The following is a 25,769-nucleotide window of genomic DNA, read 5'->3' as shown; positions in this document are numbered from 1 at the left end:
CCAACGCAGGGCTCTATCCCAGGACTCTGGAATCATGACCTGACTCAAAGGCAGACACTTAACGACTGAGCCACCCAGGTGTCCCATAAATCTTTAAAAAAGATTAGTGGCATTACCTGAACTACAAGGATACTGATTCTATATTAGTGCTGGGTAAGAAAATCCTCCCATTTAATAATATTCTTGCCTGAAGTATATGCGGTTAAAACAGCACACTTTAAGTTTGGCAATACATCCTTGTGAGAAGTTTCTAAAGCCACACAGTTATCTGTGAAATTCGAGCATTTATGCAAGAGACCAACAACATTGTGACTGGACCCCCATCGAGGCAGATCCTAGGCTGAAGGGATGTATGACCATTTAACTCACAACGTCCAGACTTTCCTACACCAGTTTTATTTAAAACACAAATAAGTATTTCTCTTTCTTGTAATGGCAAATGGTTCAAATAATGCTGAACATGAATCATCGACTAATACAAGGACTTTAAATATGAAACAAAATTATTTTTAAAAAAGCAAAAGGATAAAGGTTATATACAAAAGGGACCTGGAATCTTTAAGTGGATTCCAAAAATGAAATGAGTAGAAAATCTGTGGTGAAACCAGAACATTCCACCCCTGCTTTGGAGAAGGGCTATTATACAACATTCAGTCAGCTGAAGATGGATTGGTGGAGAGGTGTCTATACATAAATTTCAAGTCATTTTTGCTTGTGCAGAATCATCCAGATCTTCCCAAGACTGAACGGGCAGTCCTGTGGCTTTCTTCCGTTTCCATGTTCCCAACAAGGCTACGTGAGGTGCAACTCTTGATGAGCCGCTTACAACAGCAGTTCCTTAGGAGCCAACGCGACAGGTGGACCAGATTTCCCTATGAGAAACAGAACTGGCCACCTACAGCAAAATTGCAAGTCAGACAAGTCCTTCTTTCCTCTTCCTTCTGATTATGTACAATATGTCTCCTTTCAAGACTCTTATCCCCATCATACTTGTTCCTTCACAAGTCTAAACCTTGAGGTGGTATGAAGGAGACTGACATCAAGAAAAGAAAATTCAATTCAGAAATGAAGAAAACTGGAAGGTATACAATACACCCCCAGAGCATCTCAATCACCCCCGCTTCAGTACAGTTCAGTGTACTGCTACAGTCCAGAGACAAATACTGGCAGCTTGGAGGAGTTCATTTTTTTTTTTTCCCTCTGGTGGTTAACGGGCACCAAATAAATACTGGGCAAGAGGAGTTAGCTGGGAGAGTTAGAATAAAAAATTAAACTGATTTTAATCCCTGTGATAATTCAATGCCAGTTGGAGGCAAGTACTGAAGAAGAGAAGGGACAACTTTCATGCTAAAAAAAAGAATTCCTCTAATCATTATGTCACCATCTCTTATTAAGAATCCAGGGAATCCCAGAAATAGAAAATTAGTTTCAGAGGACCCCTGAGGCACTTTAAAGCCTTAAAAAAATTACAGTAATAATAAAATTAGCTATTGCTCTTCAGAGGCTTACAGAGCAGCAGAAGCATGGAAATCAGGTCGAAAAAGTTATGTCCAGATTATGAGCTTCCAGAGTTGCTCAGCCTTCTCTAAAGCTTAGTTGAATCTCCAAATACTTTTAAAAAGACATACAATTTAACGCAGACGGAGTGGATCTTTTGTTTAGTGATAGAGTGAAATTTGGTCCTTACTGGCAGCAGCTGGTCTTCATCCTTTTCAAACTCAGGTTACATTAATAAGTACATTAAGACAATACATAAAAGAAATACTACAGCAAAGGGGGGGGGGCCCAAACTGACAAACACCTCAAGGAGTCACTAAGTTCTCTTGCACCCTTCGACTTGGATCTCCCTCTCAGTTTTTTTGTGGAGAGGTATAAGACAGAACATTTTTCTCACAGATGCTAAACCATGGCATCGAATGGACAAAATGGGTTATCGAGGGGACTTTAAAAATCTGACCCCAAGGAATTCAGGACACATACAGGTAATTCAGAGGTATACTTCTGATTTGGGGTAAATGCTAGACTAAAGAAACGATCATCTTGGGTAAATGTTATAATAGATGAAACTAAGTCCAGTTTTTTTTTTTTAAAAAATGTTCTACCGCCTTCAGCTATCAATCATCTCTGACAGCTCAAGCAGAAGGTCGTCTTCATCTTTCCCAGGATCCAAGTCGATCTCAGCTTCTAATTTGCCTCCTGAAATCTCCCATATTAGTTTCTCAAAATCATCCTCCACAGAAAGCGGGGGCTTTCCTGTTGAGGTGGAACTGAGTCGGCGAGTTTTCGTGGCCATCTGAGAAGAAGAAGGGCCAGATACTTCTGGTGGGGAGGAATCTGAAGAGGACTGGGTTGGAGGCAACATAAGACTGCAAGGGAAAAACCCAAAAGATTATTAGAAACCTGCCCTTTGTTGATGATTGACTGAATGGTCCTGCGTGGTCTCAGGAACAGTTAGCAAAGAGTCATCTCTGATAATAAAATACAGATACTGATTTGAGATAAGGCACTTTCAACTTTTTAAAGATCCATTCAAACAGATATTTAAAACACTGTAAAAATAATACAGTCAATATATAAACAGCAGCACCTAAGGAGAACGGCAACCCTGCGTGCATGTTTTCTTGTAATTAATTGGAAGTTTAGCAGATTTATTTAAGTTGGCTATTAAGTTGGTGTGAGTGGCTAAGCTGGACATGTTTGAAGATTTATTTAAGCACTGTCATTCTCTAGTGCATATAGTAACCTAAAGTTTGGTTAAGAAGAACTGCAAGGTATTACCTGTCTCTAGGTTTTTCCATCTCAGGCACAGTGACTGATTTGTCCTCAGAAAGGAGTGGGACAACTGCCTAAAAAGTAAAAGGAAGGTAATTCAGTGGGAGTCGGGCTTTTCTTATTTGAGCATATTCATTTACTTTGGCACTTTCTTAGAATCATGGTTATCATTCCGTAAGCTCGGAAATCCAAGAATAAGTCATCTAAAGGTTGAGTATAGAAATAAGCCAAGTATCTTGCCCCCCTTAAGAATTAGTTAAAAAAAAAATTCCATTCTGCCACTCCACAAATGTCTGTGAATATAAAATACAGTAGCAACCTAAATAACTAAGATGCTTTGGAAATGGCAGAAGTAGCACACGGACAGAGAGAGCTAGCACAGTGACTGCTCCCTGCTTTCCTACCACACTGTGCAAAATACCACCCAGCCAGACCTACTACTTACCACAGCTGCTTTTTTGGTGGGGCTTTCCTGCAGGACGCTGCTGGAGCTGAGCGGCTTCACAGCTGCAATGACAGCAGGGTGCGCCTCCACTGCCTTGCGTTTGGGGGCCAATTTGGGGGATGAGACAACTTTAACCACAGATGGCTTCACATTGACTTTGGGTTTAGCTGCAAGGGAGAAAAATATCTGATTAATAGCTAAAATAATTTCTTTCACACGGAGAATAACTTAAGAATAGCTAAATTCCTTCGCAATACTAGAAATACCACACACACCCCTAAACTGAAAATAATCCATAAACAACGTGCACTACAATGTGGCCATAAAGTGTATACTCAAATAATTCTTTTCACTGGCTCTTGACTTCGCTACTGTTCTTCTGTTCCCTGGTGTTTTTCTTCTTCAAAACCAGAGGAAAGATGCACCACAGAGAGTTTTTATCCCCCCACTGAGGTATAGTTGACATATAACATGGTATTAGTTTTGGGAATACAACATCATGATTTAATATTTGTATATATCATGACTACATGATCGTCACAATAAGTCTAGTTAATCCATAACCATACAGTTACAATTTTTTTGTGTGAGCACTTTTAAGATCTACTCTCCTAGCAACTTTTGAATATGCAATACAGTATTCTTAACTATAGTCACCATGCTATGTTACGTCCCCATGACTTACTTAAAAATATGGAATGCTTCATGAATTTGTGTATCATTCTTGCAAAGGGGGCCATCCTAATCTTCTCTGGGGCATTCCAATTTTAGTATATGTGCTGCCAAAGTGAGCTTTAAACAAAGCTTTTATTTTTTTAAAAATATTTTAATTTTAGAGAGTGGGCGAGCAGGGGAAGGGGGGGCAGGCATAGACTCCCCACTAAACACGGAGCCCGATGCGGGACTCAATCGCTGGACCTTGGGATCATGACATGAGCCCAAGGCTTAATAGACCAAGCCACCAGGTGCCCTTAGACAAAGCTTTTTTTTTTTAAAGATTTTATTTATTTATTTGACAGAGAGAGAGATCACAAATAGGCAGAGAGACAGACAGAGAGAGAGATGAGGAGAAGCAGGCTCCCTGCTGAGCAGAGAGCCCAATGCGGGACTCGATCCCAGGCCCCTGGGATCATGACCTGAGCCGAAGGTAGAAGCTTAACCCACTGAGCCACCCAGGCGCCCCGACAAAGCTTTTTAAACAGCAATTTTAAATTCTGAGAAAGAAGATTTGTCCTTTTAAGTACAATTATCAGAAATACTACTTTTCACCTATGTGACAAGTATACAACACAAATGGAATTTAACTTACTGCTAGGGAGTTATTAGAAACTTGGTAATTTTCAAATCCTAAAGCAAGACACACTAGAAAAACGACTTACCTTTACTCCGTTTTTCCAAGCTCTGTGCTGCACACTTCACATTCAATATCGAGTCCCCACTCCCTGAGGTTTCCACCTCTGCTTTTGGGGATGACTTTGTGGAAGGCCGCTTTGCCAGGTGCCGTGTGAGGCCCGGCACAGGAGTGAGCACCGGCTTCTCTCCTATCTGAGTATTGCAAGAGTCTACGTCTCCCCGGAGAGGTGTCAGAACTGATTTCTCCTTCTGTGAGGTTCCCCTCTCCAGCTGTTTCTGCATGTGCTTCTCTCTCATGGTCTCACATCTCTTGACTTGAATTTTAGTAATGCCAACTCCTGTGGCCTCTTCTGAAACCTGAGCGTAAATTTATATGAAAGATTTAAAATTCGATACTTCTAACAATCTGTATGATAATTATTTGTAAGTTACCAGGCTTTATAGCTCAATTAAAACAACCGAAAAAAAACTTGGGGTCCCTGGCTGACTCGGCAGAGCAAGTGACTCTTGATCTCGAGGTTGTGAGTTCGAGCGCCACGCTGGGTGTACAGGTTACTTAAAAAATAAAATCTTAAAAACAAAACAAAACAAAACAAAAATTTGTTTAAAAGAAAAAATATGTCAATTTTATCTCAATTAAGAAAATCTTGTTTATAATTTACTGAGCTGACATCCATGTCAAGCAAAGTTTAACATGATCTAAAACACAAGAGCTTTTGCTCTTTGATATTAAATAGAAAATACCTAGCTGAAGATGAAAGTTAAAGATGTATGAAACAATGAAAACCCTGATTTTGTAGGCACAGACAATCATGACCCTAAGTCAGATACAAATGCCTCCCAAATAATCAGACACTTGCACCAAGATTTATATACAATGATGTTCATTAATTGTGTAAAGCAAAATCTTAATGTCCAGAAGCAGACTACACTGACATAATAGAACATTATGTGGTCAGTAAAAATGGACATCCCAAAGAACTATGAATACAGCAAAAACAAAGCAGGCTGCTAAGTGTTACACTATGAAGGTATCAATTACTTTCTAAACATGAGTTAGACAATGAACAAGTTCACATACATATGTACATAAATAAAAGACTTGAGAAAAATACCTGAAAAAAAAAAAAGCTATAGGGTGTTGTATCTGGGTTGCGGAATTATGGGGTTTTAATTCTTTTAAAAGATAAAAGTTCCCAATTTTTGTACAGTTAAGTGCCATTATGCTTAGTTAAAAAACAACAACAACAATTTTAAGGGGCAGACAACAAATAAAAACACAAGTACACAAAATTCTCATAGAAAAGTGTAAGCATAGGGGTGCCTGGGTGGCTCAATCATTGGCCATCTGCTTTTGGCCCAGGTCATGATCCTACAGTCCTGGGATCGAGCCCACATTGCAGGGAGCCTGTTTCTCCCTCTCCCTCTGCCTGCTGTTCCCCCTACTTGTGCGTGCTCTCTGTCAAATAAATAAAATCTTAAAAAAAAAAAAAAGATGAAATTTTTATTAAAAAAAGTATAACTGTTTACCTAGTTTATTATTAAAGCATTAAAAAGAAATTTATTAGCTAAAACTAAAAGGCACATTTTATCATCCACCTGGCCTTTGCCCGCCATGAACAAAACCATGAAATGATCTTAAATAAACTCACCTCTTTAGCTTCTGTTCTATTAACCCCGCTCTGGGAAGCAACTTCACTCCCTTCTTGTAGTTTCTTCTCTTCTTTTATACCTATATTCACATTAAAACCACCATTAATTATTTCATTTAGGTTGCAACTTCAGAACAGATGAAAGCAAAACTTTTCTTAATGAAAATAAAGGTAAGATAGAACAAATAAAATTGTAGATGAAGCCCATTCGTCCTCATAAAGTTTCAAAAAACACCTTAAAATATCAAAGGTGTATATAATAGCGCTCCTGCAAAGAAAGAGCTTAACTGCATTTGACCCAGTGGTCTTCAAAGTTATCTGAGTCAAGTTCTCACAGAACGCCTAGGAAAATCCTGAGCAATACTGCACTTTGAAATATGATCTGGGGAAATGGTACTACAGACCAACTGTGGTGTTACCTGTTTTTTTTGTGATTCGGAGAAGCCGCCTTGCCCCTGGGGTGGCCTCAGGCTGAGGCTGGGAGCTGGTGCTGCCCTCAGAGCTCTGCTGTACCCGCAGTGCCTTCTCCTGTTTAATTTCCTCCAGCGTCTTGATGTGCACCTCCTGCATGGACTTCGCTCTACCTGCTGGCTCCTCTGATTGTCCTTTGCTGGTAACTACAGGTGGCAAAACCACTGTTTTTTTAATTTCACTATCTGTCTTTAGCTTGATGCAAGTTACATCCTTTTTGCTTTTTTGTCTCTCTGCTTCCTGCTGCCGATGTTTCTTTTCAGCCAGGACCTCAGAGAAGGTTTTGATTCTGATGGTGGAGGGGCTTCTTGTTCCTAAAGTAGTATCATCAACTTTTGAAGGTCCTTCGGTCTTCAGTTTAGGTTGCAATTCTCCACGTTTCTGACTAGCTTTTTCAAGAAGAATTTCTTCTAATGTCTTCACATGGATTTCACCAACTTTAGTGCCTCGCTCTGTTTTTACGGGGAGGGAGAAACAAGTCACTGTATTTAGAGCTCACCGCTTAACAACTTATGCTGTCTATTCTTAGAACAGGGCAGAGTCCTAATAGAGCGCTATCTTGTAGACAGGTAATTAAAATGATCAAAGCATATTAGTTTCAATTTCAGTTTTAAAATACTGCACATTTCAGGTAGTGGACCTCAAAGAAAACTCTTAGGTGGCAAAAATTTGTTGGGGTTCTAGACAAAAGCTTATCCCTGAAGAATCTCAAAGCCATGTATTAGTTGGAGATGGTTGTCATTGTAAATCTTTTGGTTTTTTTAAAAGATTTTATTTATTTATTTGACAGACAGAAATCACAAGTAGGCAAAGAGGCAGGCAGAGAGAAGGAAGCAGACTCCCTGCAGAGCAGAGAGCCTGATGGAGGCAGGGCTCGATCCCAGGACCCTGGGATCATGACCTAAGCTGAAGGCAGAGGCCCCAAACCCACTGAGCCACCCAGGCACCTCGTCATTGTAAATCTTAACAAAATGGCAATGAATTAATTCTTCCATTCATTATAAACATGTGCGGGACACTGTGCTAGAAATACAACGATAAGACACAGTCTCTGACCAAATGTAGTTTACAATATGATAATACTAAATTTGTGGGTTTTTTTTTTTTTAAAGTAAGCTCTAAGCCCAATGGGGCTTGAACTCATGATCCTGCCATCAAGAGCTGCACTGCATGCACTATGGCCTGAGCCAGCCAGGAACCCCAATAATGACAACTTTCATACAAGAAGTAGAATACTATAAAAGCAAGAACCCCAGCCTTTGTCTAAGAATTAGTCGAGGCAATCTTTTCAGAGGAAGTAATGTTTAAGTGACATTTGAAGGATGAATAGAAGTAAAACAGGTAACAAGACAGAAGAAAAATGGGGAAGGCCGAGACACAGGCATGCTACTGAAGAGCTATTTTTAATGATATGTTAGTCATGCTACATCTGTTTAAAGAGCAACTTTCACACTTGACAGATATGCTCATCTTTACTGAGGGCTCAAAGAAATAATGAAGTGATGTGGGAAAAACCAGAAAAATAATGGAGATCGTTCGTACACACGCATTTGTTAACTAAAGGACAGCTTTTTTTTTTTTTTTTTAAAGATTTTATTTTTTTATTTTTTGAGAGGGAGAGAGCACGAGGAGGGGAAAGGGGCAGAGGGAGAAGGAGAAGCAAACTCCCTACTGAGCAGGGAGCCTGTCCAAGGGCTTGATCCCAGGACCATGAGATCGTGACCTGAGCTGAAAGGCAGACTTAACCAACTGAGCCACCCAGGCGCCCCTGATTAATAGCTTTTAGTGAAAGATCCAAAACAAAAAATATCCTTTAACAACCTTAAACATATCATGTTTGGTTTCACCTTCTGATCTTTTGAACATGCTGTGCCTTCTACAGAGAATGTGCCCTATTGGTCTCATTCTCTTGCTGCCTAGTTTTAACTAAGTTCGATTTAGAACCACCCACCAATCTCTGTTTATTTCTATGTAGTTTATTTCAATCTAGTTTATTTCTGTGATCACAGCACTGCTCCCACAGTACTGCAATGTCCTGCATTTCCAGCCATACTAGATACTTCATGAAAACTGACTAAATGTAATTACTGGAAATATTTTAGTATAATGGTACATAGGAAGCACTCAAACAGATACTGAATTATTTCGTTAGGCTTTAAAAAAATTTTTTTTCCCCACTTAAAGATGGTGGATTGATCTCAAAATTACCACTCCAAGGAATTGTGTGAATGGTTGAAGATTTTATTTCCCCACTCTACCAAAATTTTATCAAAACAACAGAGAAGACATTAAAAATAGAATAAATCCACAATAGCAGTGGAGAATAAGCTGCCATTGACAGCATAAATCTTGAGGGATTTCTGAGAGAAGACAGCAGCTATATGAATTTACAGAAAAAGAGAAAAAGAACAAATGAAACTGTAGGATTGAGATCTGTTCTTCCCAGTAGTCAAAGAAAACCGCCTAACTAGTAAGAAAAGCGACCGTGGGTAGAAATATAAGGATGCCGTACAGCACACGTGGACCAGTCATGACCACCTTCTGGGAACTGCTCCTGGAAAAGAGGAGAATCTGCTGGGAAGGGGAGCGAGTTAGGAGGTGGGGCTGGAGAAGATGAACAAATGCCAAGCAGAAAAACAACAGGGGAGAAGAGGCAAAAGGAAAGCCAGGGAAGGAAAGAATCTTTCTTACTGTGGCAATGGTATGGGCCCCCAAACTTCTAGCCTGCAACCCACACAAGCTGCCTTTTATTTATTTTTAGTTTTTTTAAGATTTTATTTATTTGACAGACATAGCACAAGTAGGCAGAGAGGCAGGCAGAGGGAGAAGTAGAAGCAGACTCCCCACTGAGCAGAGAGCCTGATGCGGGCCTCGATCCCAGAGCTCTGGGATCATGACCTGAGCAGAAGGCAGACACTTAACCGAATAAGCCACCCAGGTGCCCCCGCAAGCTGCCTTTTAGCATGCCCTCCCCAATGCAGGCAGCCCTCACTTGTGCCTCCCAGTTAGGAGAGAGGACCACTTGGGAGTAAGACCTTTAGAACCGCCACAGGAAACCCAAGTGCTATGAAACAACAACATTAAAAGTGGATCAAAACAAAGAAGTGATGAAGACGACAAAATAATACACACTTTTTTTTCCCTCTTTTTAAATGATTCCAAGTAGAAACTCTAGGGGAGCCCGAAATCAGGCTATAAAACCAGGAGAAAAACAGAGACAAGAAAAAAAAGGTCTTTGGAAGATAAATGCACAGGAGCACTTGGGGTACCTGGGTGGCTCGGTTGTTAAGTGTCTGCCTTTGGCTCAGGACCCTGGGATCAATACCAGCATTGGGCTCCCTGCTCAGTAGGGAGCCTGCTTCTCCCTCTCTCACTCCCCCTGCTTGTGTTTCTTCTTGCTATCTCTCTGTCAAACCAGTAAGTCTTCAAAAACAAACAAGACACAGATGCACAAATAAACCCTACCAAAGGAACTGAAAAGCATCAAAGAGACAAGGCTGGTCAAAAATCAGCCATCTAGAAGAGGCCTGGCAGACTACAGCAGATGGGCTTCTGCCTCCATTGTGTAACACAGCTTGATTAGGACGCAGCCGCGCGGACAAACGGATGGACAGACATACTGCACAGGACTGCTTTTGCATGACGATGGCATGGTGCAGTAGCTGTGAGGAGATTGCAACACCAAAACCGAAAACATTTGCTATCTGACCTTCCATAGAAAAAGTCTGTCAATTCCTGACCTAGATAATAAAGCCAAGCAAAGACCAGAGGTGAGGCAAAAATCAAAACCAAACAAAGAGACAAACAAAAAGCCAAGGAGTGGAGAGCATGACGGCAAAGTTAAAAGAGACATGAAGCCTATGTCCTGCCATTTCAGCTTCTGTTTGGTAAGAATGCACAGAAAAACCAAAGGAAGTGTGGGAAGACATACTCAGAAATGAGAGCAATGTTTTCTAGAACTAAGTCCTCAGATCTGGAAGGCCTACTGAACACTGGGCTGAATAAACCAAAAGTGCCATGTTTAGACCTACTGTACTAAAATTCCAACACAGTAGGGAAGAATACAGAGAAAATTCTAAAAGTTTCTGAAGAATAAACCCAGGTTCTTTACAAAAAGGTAGGAATGTCTGGGCGCCTGGGTGGTTCAGAGGGTTGGGCCTCTGCCTTCAGCTCAGGTCATGATCTCAGGGTCCTGGGATCGAGCCCCACATCGGGCTCTCTGCTCAGCGAGGAGCCTGCTTCTCCCTCTCTGCTTGCTTGTGATCTCTGTCAAATGAATAAATAAAAATCTTAAAAAAAAAAAAGGGGGTAGGAATGTCTGACATCAGATTCTCCTTTTATGATGCTGGTAAAAATCTTAATATATAAACCAGATAAGGATAGGATGAAAAAACAGAAACACAGGCTAACACCATTCATAAACATAGAAATAAAAATGAAAAAGCAGCAAACTGAGGGGCGCCAGCCTGGCTCAATCAGAAGAGTGAGGTACAAAAGAACAGGATGGCTGGGGTACAGGTTCATTTTACTGTTCTTTAAACTATATACATATAAACACTAAGTGGTTAGATCTTATGATTTAAAAGCATTAAAAATCAAGAGTACAGGAAGAGTATAGAATATAGAGAAGAAAATTATTTTGGTGTATTTTTGCAGTGTTTTCCCCAGGCATGTATTTTTATCTTTACAAAACTGGAATCATCTCATACATAAGGATGTTATTTCTGAGAATAAGTTTTTACAATGAGAAAATAAGCTTCATCACCCCCACAAAATAAGATTCTTACTCTAAATCCAAAGGTCAAAAGCAGTATGTGTTCTTTTGTAACCTTTCTTCATTCAATACGAGGTGAGAAGTTTTTCAAATCATTATTGTTCAAAATATGACTTGTGACAATAATTATTTTTGTACATAAGCACCTTAGTTGAATTTTTGTTGGGTGTTTAGGTGGTTTCTAGTTTCTAGCTACTAATGCTGTGGTGAAGTCATCATTTCACCATCTTTAAAGAAGAGGATTCATGGGGCACCTCGGTGGCTCAGTCAAACATCTACCTTTGGTGCAGGTCATGATTTCCAGATCCTAGGATCGAGTCCCTGGGCAGACTTCCTGCTCAGCAGGGAGTCTGCTTCTCTCTTTCTCTTCCTCCCCACCCCCCACCCCTCACCACTACTCATTCTCTCTCTCTCTCTCTCTCTCGCCAATAAATAAGATCTTAAAAAAAGAATTAATACTAGTGAGTTGTCAATTACTTAAAAAAAACGTATATATAAAACCACAAAAATCACAAGCCTTAACCTAACCACAAGTCCTAACCTAACAAGAAAATAAATCGGAGAAAAAGTAAATATTGTTACAGGAAGGAAAAAAATATCAGAAGCTGGTCTTAGGGTTTACTTACCTGCTGCCTCCTCACTGTTGGGACCAGCTGACATGCCTAATCGCTCCTTCAGAGACTTGGAAACGTGAACTGTAAAAAAACACATTTAAAAAAACCAAAAGTTGAACAGAGACCTTTTTTTCAAAGTTCACAAATTAGGCTTATGTTTGTTTTCTAATGCAAATACTTAAAAAAAAAATCTCTTAAGGTCTTAAAATTTTTCTTTTCCACAGAACAAGACCTCTGTGAATCATGGATTCCCTAGAGCACTTGGGAAGGCTTAAAAAAATAAAATCTTTTTTTAGATTTGAAAAGCAAAAACTATTGAATTCAGGGAAAAAAATTTTTTTTTTTTAAGATTTTCCTTATTTATTTGAGAGAGACAGACCCAGTGAGAGAGGGAACACAAGCAGGGGAAGTGGGAGGGGGAGAAGTAGGCTCCCCGCTGAGCAGGGAGCAGAATGCGGGGCTCAATCCCAGGACGCTGGGATCATGACCTGAGCAGAAGGCAGATGCTTAACGACTGAGCCACCCAGGCACCCCTCAGGGAAATAATTTTTTTATTACTATACAAACTTTTATACTCTTAATGGCATCAAAAGGCTCCCTCAATCTATTTAAAATGTAATTTTTAGTTATGAAAATTTTTAGTATAATCAATAGGCAAGGAGGAAAAGGTTATGACTGCAAAGAAAAAGTTGTTCTCTGAGAATCCAAAGAAAGGCCCTAGATGAAAACATCTACTCATCAAAGCCTCTTGGGCTATAGGAACAGTGGAAAAAAGTTTCAAGACAAGTTAAAACTAAACACAATAAAAGGGGAAAAACACCACCTATTCTTTTAGTAATTAACACCATGTTTCACTGCCAAGTCATAAAAGGAAAACAAATTCCAACCTTGACTTCTTTCTATAAATAGAACTTCAACCACGTAATCATTCTAACTCCCAAATATCTCTCAATTTAGTCCACATCTCTCCATACCAACTTTTAAGAACACTAAATTCTATGCCACTAACTCCTCTTGTCTACATTATTTTATAACAGGCTGCTAACTCATATCCTAGATAGGATTTTTGTCCTTCTAACCTTTCTCCATATTTTAGGCAGGCCAATGGTTCTAAAAGGCAAATCTGAGCTTCTGATTTTGTTCATAACCTTCCCATCCATGGTTTGCTACTAAGCCCAAACTCTCTACCCTGGTTTAAAAGGCTCCAAATGATCTATGTCCTTCTCCTCTCCAGTCAACATGCTCTTTACCCCAGTTCTATGTTTCAACCACACTCAGTCCCTTGAGTACAACCTGCTTTCTTAGCTCTGTGCCTTTGCATATATTTTTCTCTCTGCCTCAGCATAGGCTCTGGTCCTTCAACATTACCTGCCTATTCCTAACTCATGTTTCTGGTCTAGGTTTCAATATAATTTGCCTTGGGGACCCTTTCCTGACAGATGGTAAGAGATGCCCTTCCTGTGTGCTCCCATAACACTGTGTACTTTTTCCATCACGAAATTTATCACAATATATATAAATATTCCTATCTGCCATTATACTGTAAGTTCCTGAAGACTGTGATGGTATTTATTCTATCCAGTGGCATCTCCCTAGAATCCAGCAGAGTAAATACTCAAATGTTTGCAGAATAATGCAGACACAAGATAATCTAATTTACCTGAGCAAAAAAGAATGATGAACAACGTCTGTTAACATTACAAAGAACAAGCATCATGAACACACACACACAGTGTATTAGAACAAAGGTACCTTTCTTTGGTGCTTTGTCAGTGTTCGTTTCTGTAGCTTCCACTTTCTTCCCTAACCTCTGTGCAAGGCTACGCTTTAACGGAGGATCGCTGTCACCCCCTACAAACGGAGAGAACTTAGTTCAAATCAATCTTCAACAAGGTCAAGAAATACAAGCAAAAGAGACAATGCAGAATAAGTCTGTCAGTTTTCTGCATTGATATGGTGTGTTCATTCACTAGTGTGCTCAGAAAACTCAATGTTAGAGAATAAAAATGTACCAGTAGGAAGAAATGAGTAAAGGGACAAAGAGTAGAAGCACATATCAACATCTATCAAATAATGGACTAAAACTACAAATGGAGAATGATAAGCCCTGATTAAGGCAAAAATTCAGCATTAGTAATATGTGAGAAAAACTTCACATACAAAAACCATCTTAAATGGCCACTTGGCTCAATTCCAGACATATCTGTGCTTAAATGCACCTCGGATGTTCCTGGTAGACAGCAAAGGAATTTTTGTATTTTTCCATGACATGATAAATGGGAAGACCAAATAGCCCCCATTCTTCACTTATAGATAAGACATCTAAGGTTATAAAAAACTCGTCACCAGTTAGTGACAGAGCCAAGACCTTACCAAGTTTCCTGACTCGTGGTTTATTATATTATACTGTTCAATATGAGTTGATTAAATGTCACAAGTTAAAAATTGTTTTTCACATTGCTCAACTGAAGATAATCTTTGCGGCATCCCATTAAAAATTCGAAAGACCCTACACAGGGTATGATTTTCTCTCTACTCTATTTATAATTTAAATGTGAGACCAAAAAATAACAAAGTTTATATGTATGTGGAATTTAAAAAGCTGTTATTTTTTACCTAAAACTTCTTAGGCAGTGAAAATGGTATCAAAGATAACACAAAATAGGTAATATTTCATGTTTGTAACCATACTTTAAGGAAAATATGAAGAAATAGCTTAAATCAGACAAAATTTTCAAAATTCTTTTGAGACAGATACATTAGAGTATATACATAACAATTCAATAATATGATAAAACACTTCCCTAAACATAAAATAGCATCAGTAAACTCAGGGACCAAATTATATTAAAGGGACACTTTTTTCCCCTCTAAAAAACTCAAATTTCATTTGTCCAAAGAAACAAAGAGGTATCTTCTTTACTGTTTTTTCAACAGAGTACCTTCTAAAAAGCTGGTTATAATCTACTTAAATTCTAACACTCTAAATTTCTGTAAATCAGTAATAGGTATAATGCACGTGTGAAAAACAAAGAATTTTCTAAGTTCTTTCAGCCAAGCATTCAGAGGGACCAGCAAATAAATTAATATCGACAGGACATTGTATAAAGGCAGTTTGGGGGAACATTATCATGTTAATGCATGAACAGAAGAAAACAAAGGATCTGCACAAAATTCATCTCACCTACTGAAAATTTTCGTTTTCCCAGTCTTTCAGTGAGACTCAATCTTACCAAGGGTTCTTCTCCTGAAATGGCAAAAAACAGAATTTCTCTAAATTAGCTAATTTTTCTGTATTCAGTAATAATAATGGGTACAAAATATGTTCTGATGTCTTAAGCCCACCCAGAAAGTCTCTTGAAAGTCAGATCTCAGTATTAAGACTGTCATATGGTGTAAAAAAAGATTTAATCTATTAAATAGTAATTTAAATAGCCAAATGCACAGCCCAAAGGGAATCGGTAATACAGTCCTAATTATTAACAGCAGCCAAGTACATGAAAACAGGTGTGTTATAATCAATTGAATTGCTTACCAAACCTAAGCTATACTTTTGCAAGTGAGCTCTCTTTCCTCTAGTTCTTTGTTGTTTGAACAGCACATTTAAATATATCTGTATACTACAATTACTTGTGTCATATTTCTTACCAGGTTTAAAACTCTTAAGGGAAAAGTCCTACATTTTTCTAGAATTTATAAAGTTTACTATAGTTCTTTACCCATAATGGGCAGTCAATAAATTTGCTGAACAGATACAGAGTATTTAAAATTAAATATACCTAAATATGAGAGCTGCTTGAGCAAGAATTTCAACCTTTAAAGAGTCAAATGCACTGATTTTTCTTCTATCTGACCAACAGAACTAAGGTCTTCCTGCAAACCCATCAAAGGCACACTACACTCAAGGACTTGGCTCGCTCAATTAAAAAGTGGCAGCCTGACAACTCTCAACCTAGACCTACCTATACCTCACCTTGTTTGCTGGAAAGAGTTACTGTCCTCACTACAGTCCGGACATTCTCTTTTTCAGGACCTGGAATGGGCTGAGGTTGGAGTAAAAGACTGGGAACTCCGGAAGAACCTTCTGAATAAAGCAAGTCAAAGAACAGCAAATAATTTATGGAAAATAAAGCTATTATAAGCCAAGAAATTTTGCTTCTGTGATCAGTTAAGTTCAATACTGACCACTGGATGACTATAAGCCAGTTTTTCTGTTCCTATTTGCCTACAGTGAATTGGGGTAGGGTGGGGGAAAGGAGATCATCCCTATCTCTTATCTACTTTGGGCACAAGGTAAAAATAAAATACAAAATTTTCAGTGACTTAGGCCCTCAATCTACTTTTATTTACCGAAAAGGCTAACATTGTAAGGTTAACCTGAAGCACACCGCCACCAAGCCAATTTGACCTTTTAAAATCTATATTCAATCACCTGCAAAACACAACTCCAAGGTTCCTACAGAACAAGCTTTGGCAAGCCAATACTTAAAACCAACCATGTGATCCTTTTTAACTCTACATTTCACACTCTATCTATAATTTTTAGGGTTGGAAATATAGACTGACCAGGCTAAGTCAACCTTAGTAAATTCCAGCAGCCCCTAAGAAGAATTCATCTACTACAAAATAAAGGTCTTCCTCTCAATATGATTTTTATATGTAGTTCTTTGGAGTTGTATTTCTGAAGATAGAGCAGTTCTTTCAAGTACTAAAAAAGCAGCCCTGATTTAAATAAGTCTGTGTTTTACTTCAAACAAGCCACAGAAGTCAAAATCTATGTGATCATTTTGGCTCTTGCCAGTGTCCTTGTTATCAGAAGTCTCCTTATTACTCTTCTCCAGCAAAATTCAACTGTCTGTGTCATAACTGATGACTTACCACCTTGCTTCTTGGATTTTTCCTTCATTTTCTTTGACTTAATCTCCTCAAGAGTTTTGATTCCAAAATTCAAACATTCACCTGAGAAACCCAAACAGAAATCACATGAGGAACTAACATCTCATGCCCTTTGCATTGTATTTGTGCACAAGCAAATGTTTTCTGAATGAGTAAGAGAAAGCAAGTGTCAGTATGGGTGTGTGTACTGTGGAGTCAGGGACAGAGAGGTGGTAGTGATCATGATCTAAATTTTTTTTTTTAAGATTTTATTTATTTATTTGACAGAAAAAGCACACAAGCAGGAGAACAGCAGAGGGAGGAGGAGAAGCAGGCCCTCCATCGAGCAGTGAGCCCCATGCAGGGCTCGATCGCAGAACGCTGGGATCTTGACCTGAGCTGAAGGCAGCAGCTTAACCGACTAAGCCAGCTAGGTGCCCCCATGATCTAAATTTCAAATGTATTTAAAGTAGTTTGGGCACATTCAACAGTGCTTTTAGATTTATGAGCAGGAAGCAGATCAAAGCAGCCTCTTCTTACCTTGCTTCAAATTGACTCCAGGTTTCCGGGCAGAGGCTGTCCGTAATCCATTATGAGCTTCAGGAGGCGGTTGCAGGATGGGTGTTTTGGTTTCATCACCTTCCTCGGAAAACTGATCTATATATCGACAGGTGAGGCAAATTTACAATTAACAGAGGGCCTCAAGTTTTAATCTTGATTCCAATTCACTGAGTGACCCTGATCAGTTATTTGCCTTAAAGAAAGAGCTAAAACTTACCATCATCATCTTCGTCATCATCAGCAGCATTGATTACAACTGGTGGATGGGTGGGGCTAGGAACATTTTCTGAACTTTCTACTTTCATAACACTTCGCAGCTGAGGGGAGGGATTAGACTGGACAGACAATTTGTTCTGCTGAACTGTGAGCTGGTTAGCCTTCACTTCCTCTTCGGGTGACTCAGGCACAGTAGGCAACACAGCTGAACATACAACATCAGTCATAAATTAAAAATAGAAGATAAAGTCCCAATTCATCAAAAATCTCCAACCACATATGCTAAGTTTGGTGCTTTTCCCTCAACCACTTAAGTCTTTTTACCTGATTTCTCCATTCTCACAATTAGGTTCTCAACTCCCAGGGAGGGAAAAAATGGCTTTTAGCTAGTAACTCTTCACTGTACACAATGTTCAAAGTATGTGTTCAAAAGACAGAATAATCTGGACACCAGGTGCATAAAACTTTACAAATTCTAGACATTTAATTTTAATATTGAAATTCGAAGCTTTCTGCTCAGCAAAAAAGGAGCTGTTAAAAGACATGGTAGATAATACTTCTGAACTAAACCAAAGAGGAGCAAGCCCACTTTTTTCTCTTAAATAGAAGGAACAACATGTAGCCATCAAATTTTAATCGCATAAGATGTGGCTTTTAAATGGCTGATCATTCCAGTAGGAAATGTTAAAGGAGATACGGCAAGTAAAAACTAGTTTTGGGGGGAATATAAGTTTTATTTTAGATTATAGCCTAGAGTTGGGCTGGCAAACTTTTCCTGTGAAGAGCTAGATATTAAGTATTTTAGGCTTTGTAGACCTCTGTGTCTCAACTCTGTGGAGAAGGAGCACAAAATCTGGCCATAGAAAATATGTGAATGAACAGGCATGGCTTCCTTCCAATAAACCTTTATTTTATAAAATGGGTGAAGGACCAGATTTGCCAAACCCTGGCCTGGAGAATCCGGTTTCTTTTGGAAAACACACTGGGTCTTATAAGAAAATGGGAAATGAAGGTATAGTAACCTAAACTGTCATGCCAAGAAACATTTGGGAGGCAGCATGACTTTTGGTAATGAAGTTTTAATCCTAACTGTGATACTTAATTTGTTTATGACTATGGCTATATACAAGTCATTTAACCTCAATTAAAAGTTCAGTTCCTTCATCTGTAAAGTGGAAATAAAACTGTTCTCTACCAAGACTAAAAGGCAATGTTGTAAAATACTCTGTCCAATGTACATAAGCAGGTGTTCATTAAATAGTAATTATTCTTTTAAAAATTAAAAACACATCTTACTTTTGCTTGGAGGTAGGAAAAGGCCATCAACATAACGTCCTCTGTTGTGATGGAAAGCGCAGTTTAGTTTTTGACATCCCATTGGCTGATTTTCCCAGTAACAAGGAATCTCACTACGTTTTTTCTATAGGAAGAAAAATACATTGTTTTCAAATAAAAAATGAGGTGTGTGGTCATTTATTTTCTGAATAAAGTTCATTCAGGCTTCAAAACTCTGAGGCATGTGAACAGATGGTGAGCAGAAGAAGAGGGGTTGCTGAAAGGGGCCCTCCATGCTCGAGGGAGAGATGAAGGGAGTAGGAAAGTAGCTCATCTCCTGCTGGTGGAACCCCTAAGGTGCCTATGTTTAATTTAGAGAAGAGGGACAATATATTAGTTAAGATTATGGAACCAAAGATAACATTATGCTACATACTGGCCGTGTGATGTTGGACAAATAATTTAATGCCTCTCAGCCTTAGTTTCCTCAGTCATAAAAATGGCAGTAAACAAGAGCTATCTACTTGGCTTCTTAGGAGGATAAAATGAAATAATGTATAGGAAACACTTAGCACAGAGAAAGGACCCAATACACTGGAGTTTATTTAAAACTGAGAGCTCACAGCTTTGAGAAAAATTTTCACTTTCGTGACTTCTCAAAGTAAGGTACAAATAACACACTAAGGATGGTACTTTTCCTTCCTAAGTTACCTCACTCTTATGAAGGGGAATGAGGAAAAAGACACCTTCATACCTAGAATAAACTGTTGGATCATAGGGCATATGTCCAGCCAAAATAGATACATTAATTCTCAGATATACATTAGATGTGTACGAAGAGGGGGGCCTGGGTGGCTCAGTGGGTTAAGCCTCTGCCTTCTGCTCAGGTCATGATCCCAGGGTCCTGGGATCAAGCCCCACATCAGGCTCTCTGCTCAGTGGGGAGTCTGCTTCCCCCTCTCTCTGCCTGCCTCTCTGCGTACTTGTGATCGATCTATCCCTCTCTCAAATAAATAAATAAATAAATAAACTAAAAAAAAAAAAAAAAAAAAAAAGACATGTATAAAGAATGGTTCAGAATAATACTATTTATAATAGCTCCAAAATGGAAACTCAAATGTACACTATTACCAGCACAGATAAATACACTGTAGTTTATTCGCACAATAGCATGCTACCCAGTACTGAGAAGGAATAAACCGTCCCTACATTGAACACAGGACAGTGCAGAAGGAAGAAGCCAGGCACAACAGTGCACACTCTGTGATTCCACTGATGGGGATATCAAAGCAGGCAAAATTTCTCTATGGTAGAGTATTCAAGATAGTGATAAGCTTAGAGGAAGTGGTTAGTGACAACCAAGGGACAAAGGACGAAGACAGATTTGAATCTGTTGGATTATGATGGAGCTCTCATCATAAGCAAGCTAAGGTTTAAAATTCTAGGAAAGCACAGCAGCATTACTTCAGAAGCTGAAAATATAACAAGAGAAACAGAAATAATGACCATCACAAAGAGATCCTCAAATGTACCAGGAAAGAGCAAAGATGAAAATCTATTATAGGGAGAGACTGAAAATTTGACAGTACACCGTGTCAGTGGGGATGCAGAACCACACAGTCCAACGGTACTGCTAATACAAACATAAATTAGCTCAACATCTCTGAAATGCAGTTTGCTAAAAAAAAGTATTCACAAGATTTATGTCCTAAATTAATGCCACATGTGGACTGCCCATTTTTAAAAAGTACAGCAAATTCCTTTACCTTTCAAAAATTTGGACAGGATTTATCATTCTCCTGGCACACCCAAAAAGTTAAATACAACAGCTACCACTGTTTTTTAAATAGAAACTTCAATTACTCAATTACTCCCTCCTCAAGGCAGAACCTAATGCCAATCTTTCTTGCTCCTGGGTCTGTCTTTGCTTAAGTTTTTCTTTCCTGGAAGCAGTTTTCAAATTACTGAAGGACTTCTGTAATGTACCCTCTTTATACAGGTCACCTGACATTTATTGTCAGTGTCGTATTTCAACTGACAAAATCTCCTAATCCTTCCGTATCAATAGTTTCCCTTTTAAAAATGTACTTACTGGATTTTGGTTCTAAATGAAAAGTAACATACAAATAATGAAAACCACTTGGAAAATGATTAGTAAATGCCTGCCATGCTATTACCCAAAGAGAACCACTTGAGTATAGAATTCTCAGACATAAAAAAGAAATTATAGGTGCGCCTGGCTGGCTCGATTGGCAGAGCATGTGACTCTTGATCTCGGGGTCATGAGATCAAGCTTCACATTGGGCATAGAACTTACTACTGAAAGAAAGAGAAAGAGAGAGAGAGAGAGGAAGGAAGGAAAGAAGACTGATTTAAATGTTTACATGTACACTTAAAAGAATATTTATCTATCTATCTCAGCCGGCAGTGTGTAAGTCAGGTGACTCCAATTTCTCAGTGCTCTGTACATGTTTGCAGATGGCCCATGAAAGCACAGCAAGTACTGATTTGGGGGGTTACAAGTAAATTTTAGCAAGTAGGCAAATTTGCAAACATGGAACTCATGAATAATGAAAATCAACTGCATAGGGATGGGTTACAGTAAAAAAGCTCTTTCCCATTCCTGTCCCCACTCCCTGACAGCTACTGTTGTCAAATTTCTCCTTTATGCTCACAGAGATTTAAAAATACACATGTGAATCAAAAACACTTTCTTCTCCCTTATTTACACAAATGACAGCATATTATGCACCTTATTCTGCCCCTCACTTTTTCACTGACAATATATCCTTATCTTTCCATACCAATTAAGTTTCCCTTTAAAAAATGTTTAATAGCTGCCCAGCACTTCCCTTATGAATGTAGCAAATTTGTTTTAAATGAATGTATTTTGCATATTTTATTATTACAAATTATGCTCTAATGAGTAATTCTGTATATATCTCCTTCTGCACACAGGAACAGAGATGAGACAAAGGTAGGGAAAGCATACAGTATTTTGAAAAATGTAGCCAAGTAAGTCTGCAAAAAAGAGTGAACCCAGCAGCCCTAAGACTGCTCCCTTAGATACCTTGCTTGCAAAGTCGACCCTTAAGATGTTCCTAGTCAGTCAGCTGATTACAGTGCCTAGACTGTGCAAAGAAGATGTCTTATGCTGAACACGTGCCATCCTTCTGCGAGTCTAGTTTCACTATGTGATAGGTAGAGGGTGCTTACGTGACAAGCCCCATTAAAAACCTTGGATGTCTGAGTCTCTACTGGGCTTCCTTAGGCAGAAACATCCCACACATAGTGCTGCATTTTTATCCCTGGGGGAAGTGTTTGTGCTCTGTTCATGGGAGGGAGATCACAAAAGCAATGCACACATGGATTCCTTCAGACTCTACGTCTTTTTCTCTCTTATGATCAGTGTTATCTCCTCATCACTGTAATAAAATTTTTGAAGATTTATTTTAGAGAGAGGGAGAGAGAGAGTACAAGTGGGAGAGGGAGAGAGAATTTCAAGCAGACTCCCTGCTGAGCTTGGAGCCAGACTGACCCTGAGATCACGACATGACCCAAAATCAAGAGTCAGATGCTCAACCAACTGTGCCACCCGGGAGCCCCTCACTGTAATAAAGCTTAGCCATGAACGTAACTATATGCTGAGTCCCAGGAGATTCCAAGGAATCTCTCAATGTGGATGTTCTCAAAGACTCTGACATACCCTTTAGGGAGCTATTAATTTAGATTCTGCTGGCAGTATAACAGTGTGCATTTTCAAAAGCTGCACAGTAGGGTGCCTGGGTGGCTCAGTGGGTTAAGCTGCTGCCTTCGGCTCGGGTCATGATCTAGGGGTCCTGGGATCGAGTCCCGCATCAGGCTCTCTGCTCAGCAGGGAGCCTGCTTCCCTCTCTCTCACTCTGCCTGCCTCTCCATCTACTTGTGATTTCTCTCTGTCAAATAAATAAATAAAATCTTTAAAAAAAAAAAAAAGCTGCTAAAACATCTAAAATTTCTTAAAAAAAAAAAAAAAAGCTGCACAGTATTTCTCTGAATTTATTCAGTGAATTCCCTGCTCTTTGGAAGACAGGCAGCACAGAATGCAGCTAAAAGGCCATAAATCTGGAGCCCACATGGAGTAGCTCTACGAGCCCAAGCCTAAAACTACAGAGTGAGTCTCTTCCTTCCTTCCCCGCTTCCCTCAATTTAGTCCGAGGGCATTAGGTGAGGCTGAGAATGAGAGGTAGGCTCTTGCTGGGAGAGGGAAGGGCACATGGCCCAGACCAGAGTGTTAGAGCCTGACTGAATGAGGAAGGCACCATGTGACAAGGCTGAGGTGGCCTAGAGCATCAGAATTAAGGAGGGCTTGGGAAGGCACCTGCGTAGGAGTGTGCTGGAGCCTGAGCAGGGCGAGGAAGGCTTCTGTGCAGAAGAAATCCCCATTTAGGATGAGGAGTGTGTATTTATGGAGGGTGAGCCTAGAATGGACAACAATGACTAAGCGGCGTTAAGGCAGGCAGGGTCTTCCCAAGTGGGGACCTGGCACAGAGCTGGAACATAAAGCAGGGTGAGGAAAGTAAGCATCTCATGTGGGAGGGCTGCCACGCACACAGTAACGGCATCCAAAGGTGTGAAAAGGGCATTCATGTGGAGAGGAGTCAAGAAGGATGTTTGTCCTCACATGGTGAGGACGAGGTGCTTACGGTGGAGCAAGGACAGAGGCCTAGTACAGGGTCACTGGACCAAAACAAGGTGAGAAAGATGTCCCTGTAGGACAGCAGCCTCGTGTGTGATGTCAAGCCTGAGGGGAAGGAAGAGGCTGGGAACGGTACTGGCTTACCCAACAAGGGGACCAATAAAACCAGTGTTCTTAAGGACAAGTTTCTCACTTTTGGAGAAGAAAGGTACAAGCATAGAAAAAAGAGAAGCCTAGACTAAAACCTGCAGTGCCATCTATATGAACTCATGACTTTCAATACACAGACATAAAGAATAAATGCTGATGGAAATATGTGTATGTAAATCCATTTATACATTCTTGTTCTGTCCACCGCAGGCCTGGAAGCAATGAGACTCCAGGAGCTGCCCAAATCTTATTTCTATATGTACCATTCTTTACTAAAAGGATCCAGGGCTCCTTAGAGAAATGACTAATCCCAGGACAGGAGGAGGAAAAATATAGGATGAGCCTGAAAAATCTTGTCAGGCCAGAATGCACTAAGGTGTTCAAGAAATGAAGAAAACATCAGAAAGACACAAAATCAGCTTGAACAGCTGTTACTGGGCAAATGTGGGCAAATATGGATTAAAAATGATAGTAACGGAGTACAACACACTGAATAAAAGAGGAAACCATGAGTTCACAAACACAAATAAGTGGGCAAAAAACTGAAAATCTGGTGAGAAATGAGAGAGTAAGGTCTCAAAGTACCTCTCCACAAAATACATATTAGTTACAAAGAAAAAACCTTTACAGACAACTAATTTGGTACAAACCACCTTAAAAAAGTGATCCAAGTTACCACCACCAGTAATGGGATAATGAAATTGTATGTCTGTGCAACCTAATAGTGTGCACTGAGAGGAATTATGCTATTCCTTCCAGTGGTACATAACTTGAGCTGAGTAATAAGGAAATACCAGAGAAACCCAAATTGAAGGACAGCCTACAAAATAACTGGCCTAGAACTACCAGAAGTGTCAAGGCGAATGAAAAGCAACTGTTTAAGAATGAAGGAGAATGAGAGAGCAATGCCAACTGTATTTGACACTCCATTCCGGACCTGCTCCATCTGCAGTAAAGGACTTAACTGGTACAGTGGCAAAACTTGAACGGGTTCTGAGGTTTACATGAAGGGAAACTATCCGTGTTAACTTCCTAATTTTGATGGCTATATTACAGTTATCCAGGAGAATGTCCTTGCTTGTAGGAAATACTCATGAACATATTTGGGAGTGACAGGGAATGTCAGTTTACTCCCAAGTGGCTTAGAAAAATGTTTTATAATGTACTTGCAGGTTTTCTCTGAGAATGTTTAAAATAAATGGAGAGGGGCGCGTGGGTGGCTCAGTGGGTTAAAGCCTCTGCCTTCGGCTCAGGTCATGATCCCAGGGTCCTGGGATTGAGCCCTACATCCAGCTCTCTGCTCAGCAGGGAGCCTGCTTCCCACCCCCCTGTCTCTCTCCCTGCCTCTCTGCCTACTTGTGATCTCTATCATATAAATAAGTAAAATCTTAAAAAAAAATAAAATAAATGGAGAAACAGAAATATTCCCCAAAGACACACATATCATTTTTACACTTCAGATATATTACCGAACTGGCTCCCAGAATGATACCAACTCATATTCCAAAATATCAAGATATTAAGTGAGCATAACAAAAATTTCATTACATCATTAAAAAATTTTAATCTGTACATTATATATGAGGTGTCATTCCTTAAGCAGGCTCCATGCCCAGTGCAGAGCACGACATGGGGACTGATCTCACAACCCTGAGATCATGACCTAAGCCAAAATCAAGAGCCAGATCTTAACCGACTGAGCCACCCAGGTGCCCCTTTCTCCCTATATTTTTTATTGGCCCATCACAATACCAGGCTGCTTATTATAACACAAACTGAAAACTTACGTCAATCTCCATGTGCCGGAACCTGCACACCTGTCGAAAACAGCGCCCCTCTTGCCATAATGTGCAAACAGTTTCATTTCCTAGCGCAGCTTCACAGTGACGGAAGGGACAGCTGTCACCCTGTAAATGGAAAGAATACAGAAAAG

General features: G+C 39.6%; 1 protein-coding gene across 2 annotated transcripts in view; it reads right to left on the bottom strand.

The window, feature by feature from the left end:
* Positions 1-380: 380 nt before the first annotated feature.
* ZC3H11A (zinc finger CCCH-type containing 11A) overlaps positions 381-25,769 on the bottom strand; it is a 26,890-nt gene continuing 1,501 nt past the window's right edge. Inside the window, exons 2-16 of one of the 2 annotated variants that reach the window (XM_082702085.1) lie at positions 25,624-25,743; positions 19,030-19,153; positions 17,735-17,938; positions 17,497-17,613; positions 16,960-17,040; positions 16,055-16,165; positions 15,266-15,328; positions 13,834-13,932; positions 12,094-12,162; positions 6,642-7,145; positions 6,223-6,302; positions 4,597-4,927; positions 3,218-3,384; positions 2,779-2,846; positions 381-2,366 (exon numbers count right to left, since the gene is read on the bottom strand). In XM_082702085.1, coding sequence (XP_082558211.1) covers positions 2,108-2,366; positions 2,779-2,846; positions 3,218-3,384; positions 4,597-4,927; positions 6,223-6,302; positions 6,642-7,145; positions 12,094-12,162; positions 13,834-13,932; positions 15,266-15,328; positions 16,055-16,165; positions 16,960-17,040; positions 17,497-17,613; positions 17,735-17,938; positions 19,030-19,153; positions 25,624-25,743 — 2,397 coding nt within the window. In that variant the 3' untranslated portion in view covers positions 381-2,107. The remainder of the gene's footprint in view (positions 2,367-2,778; positions 2,847-3,217; positions 3,385-4,596; positions 4,928-6,222; positions 6,303-6,641; positions 7,146-12,093; positions 12,163-13,833; positions 13,933-15,265; positions 15,329-16,054; positions 16,166-16,959; positions 17,041-17,496; positions 17,614-17,734; positions 17,939-19,029; positions 19,154-25,623; positions 25,744-25,769) is intronic. The other variant, XM_082702086.1, reaches the window with a different exon arrangement.

This window comes from Mustela nivalis (assembly GCF_964662115.1).
Source record: "Mustela nivalis genome assembly, chromosome: 16".
Taxonomy (NCBI): Eukaryota; Metazoa; Chordata; class Mammalia; order Carnivora; family Mustelidae; genus Mustela; species Mustela nivalis.
The sequence above is the reverse complement of the archived record's forward strand: the minus strand, read 5'-3'. Positions and strand labels throughout refer to the sequence as shown.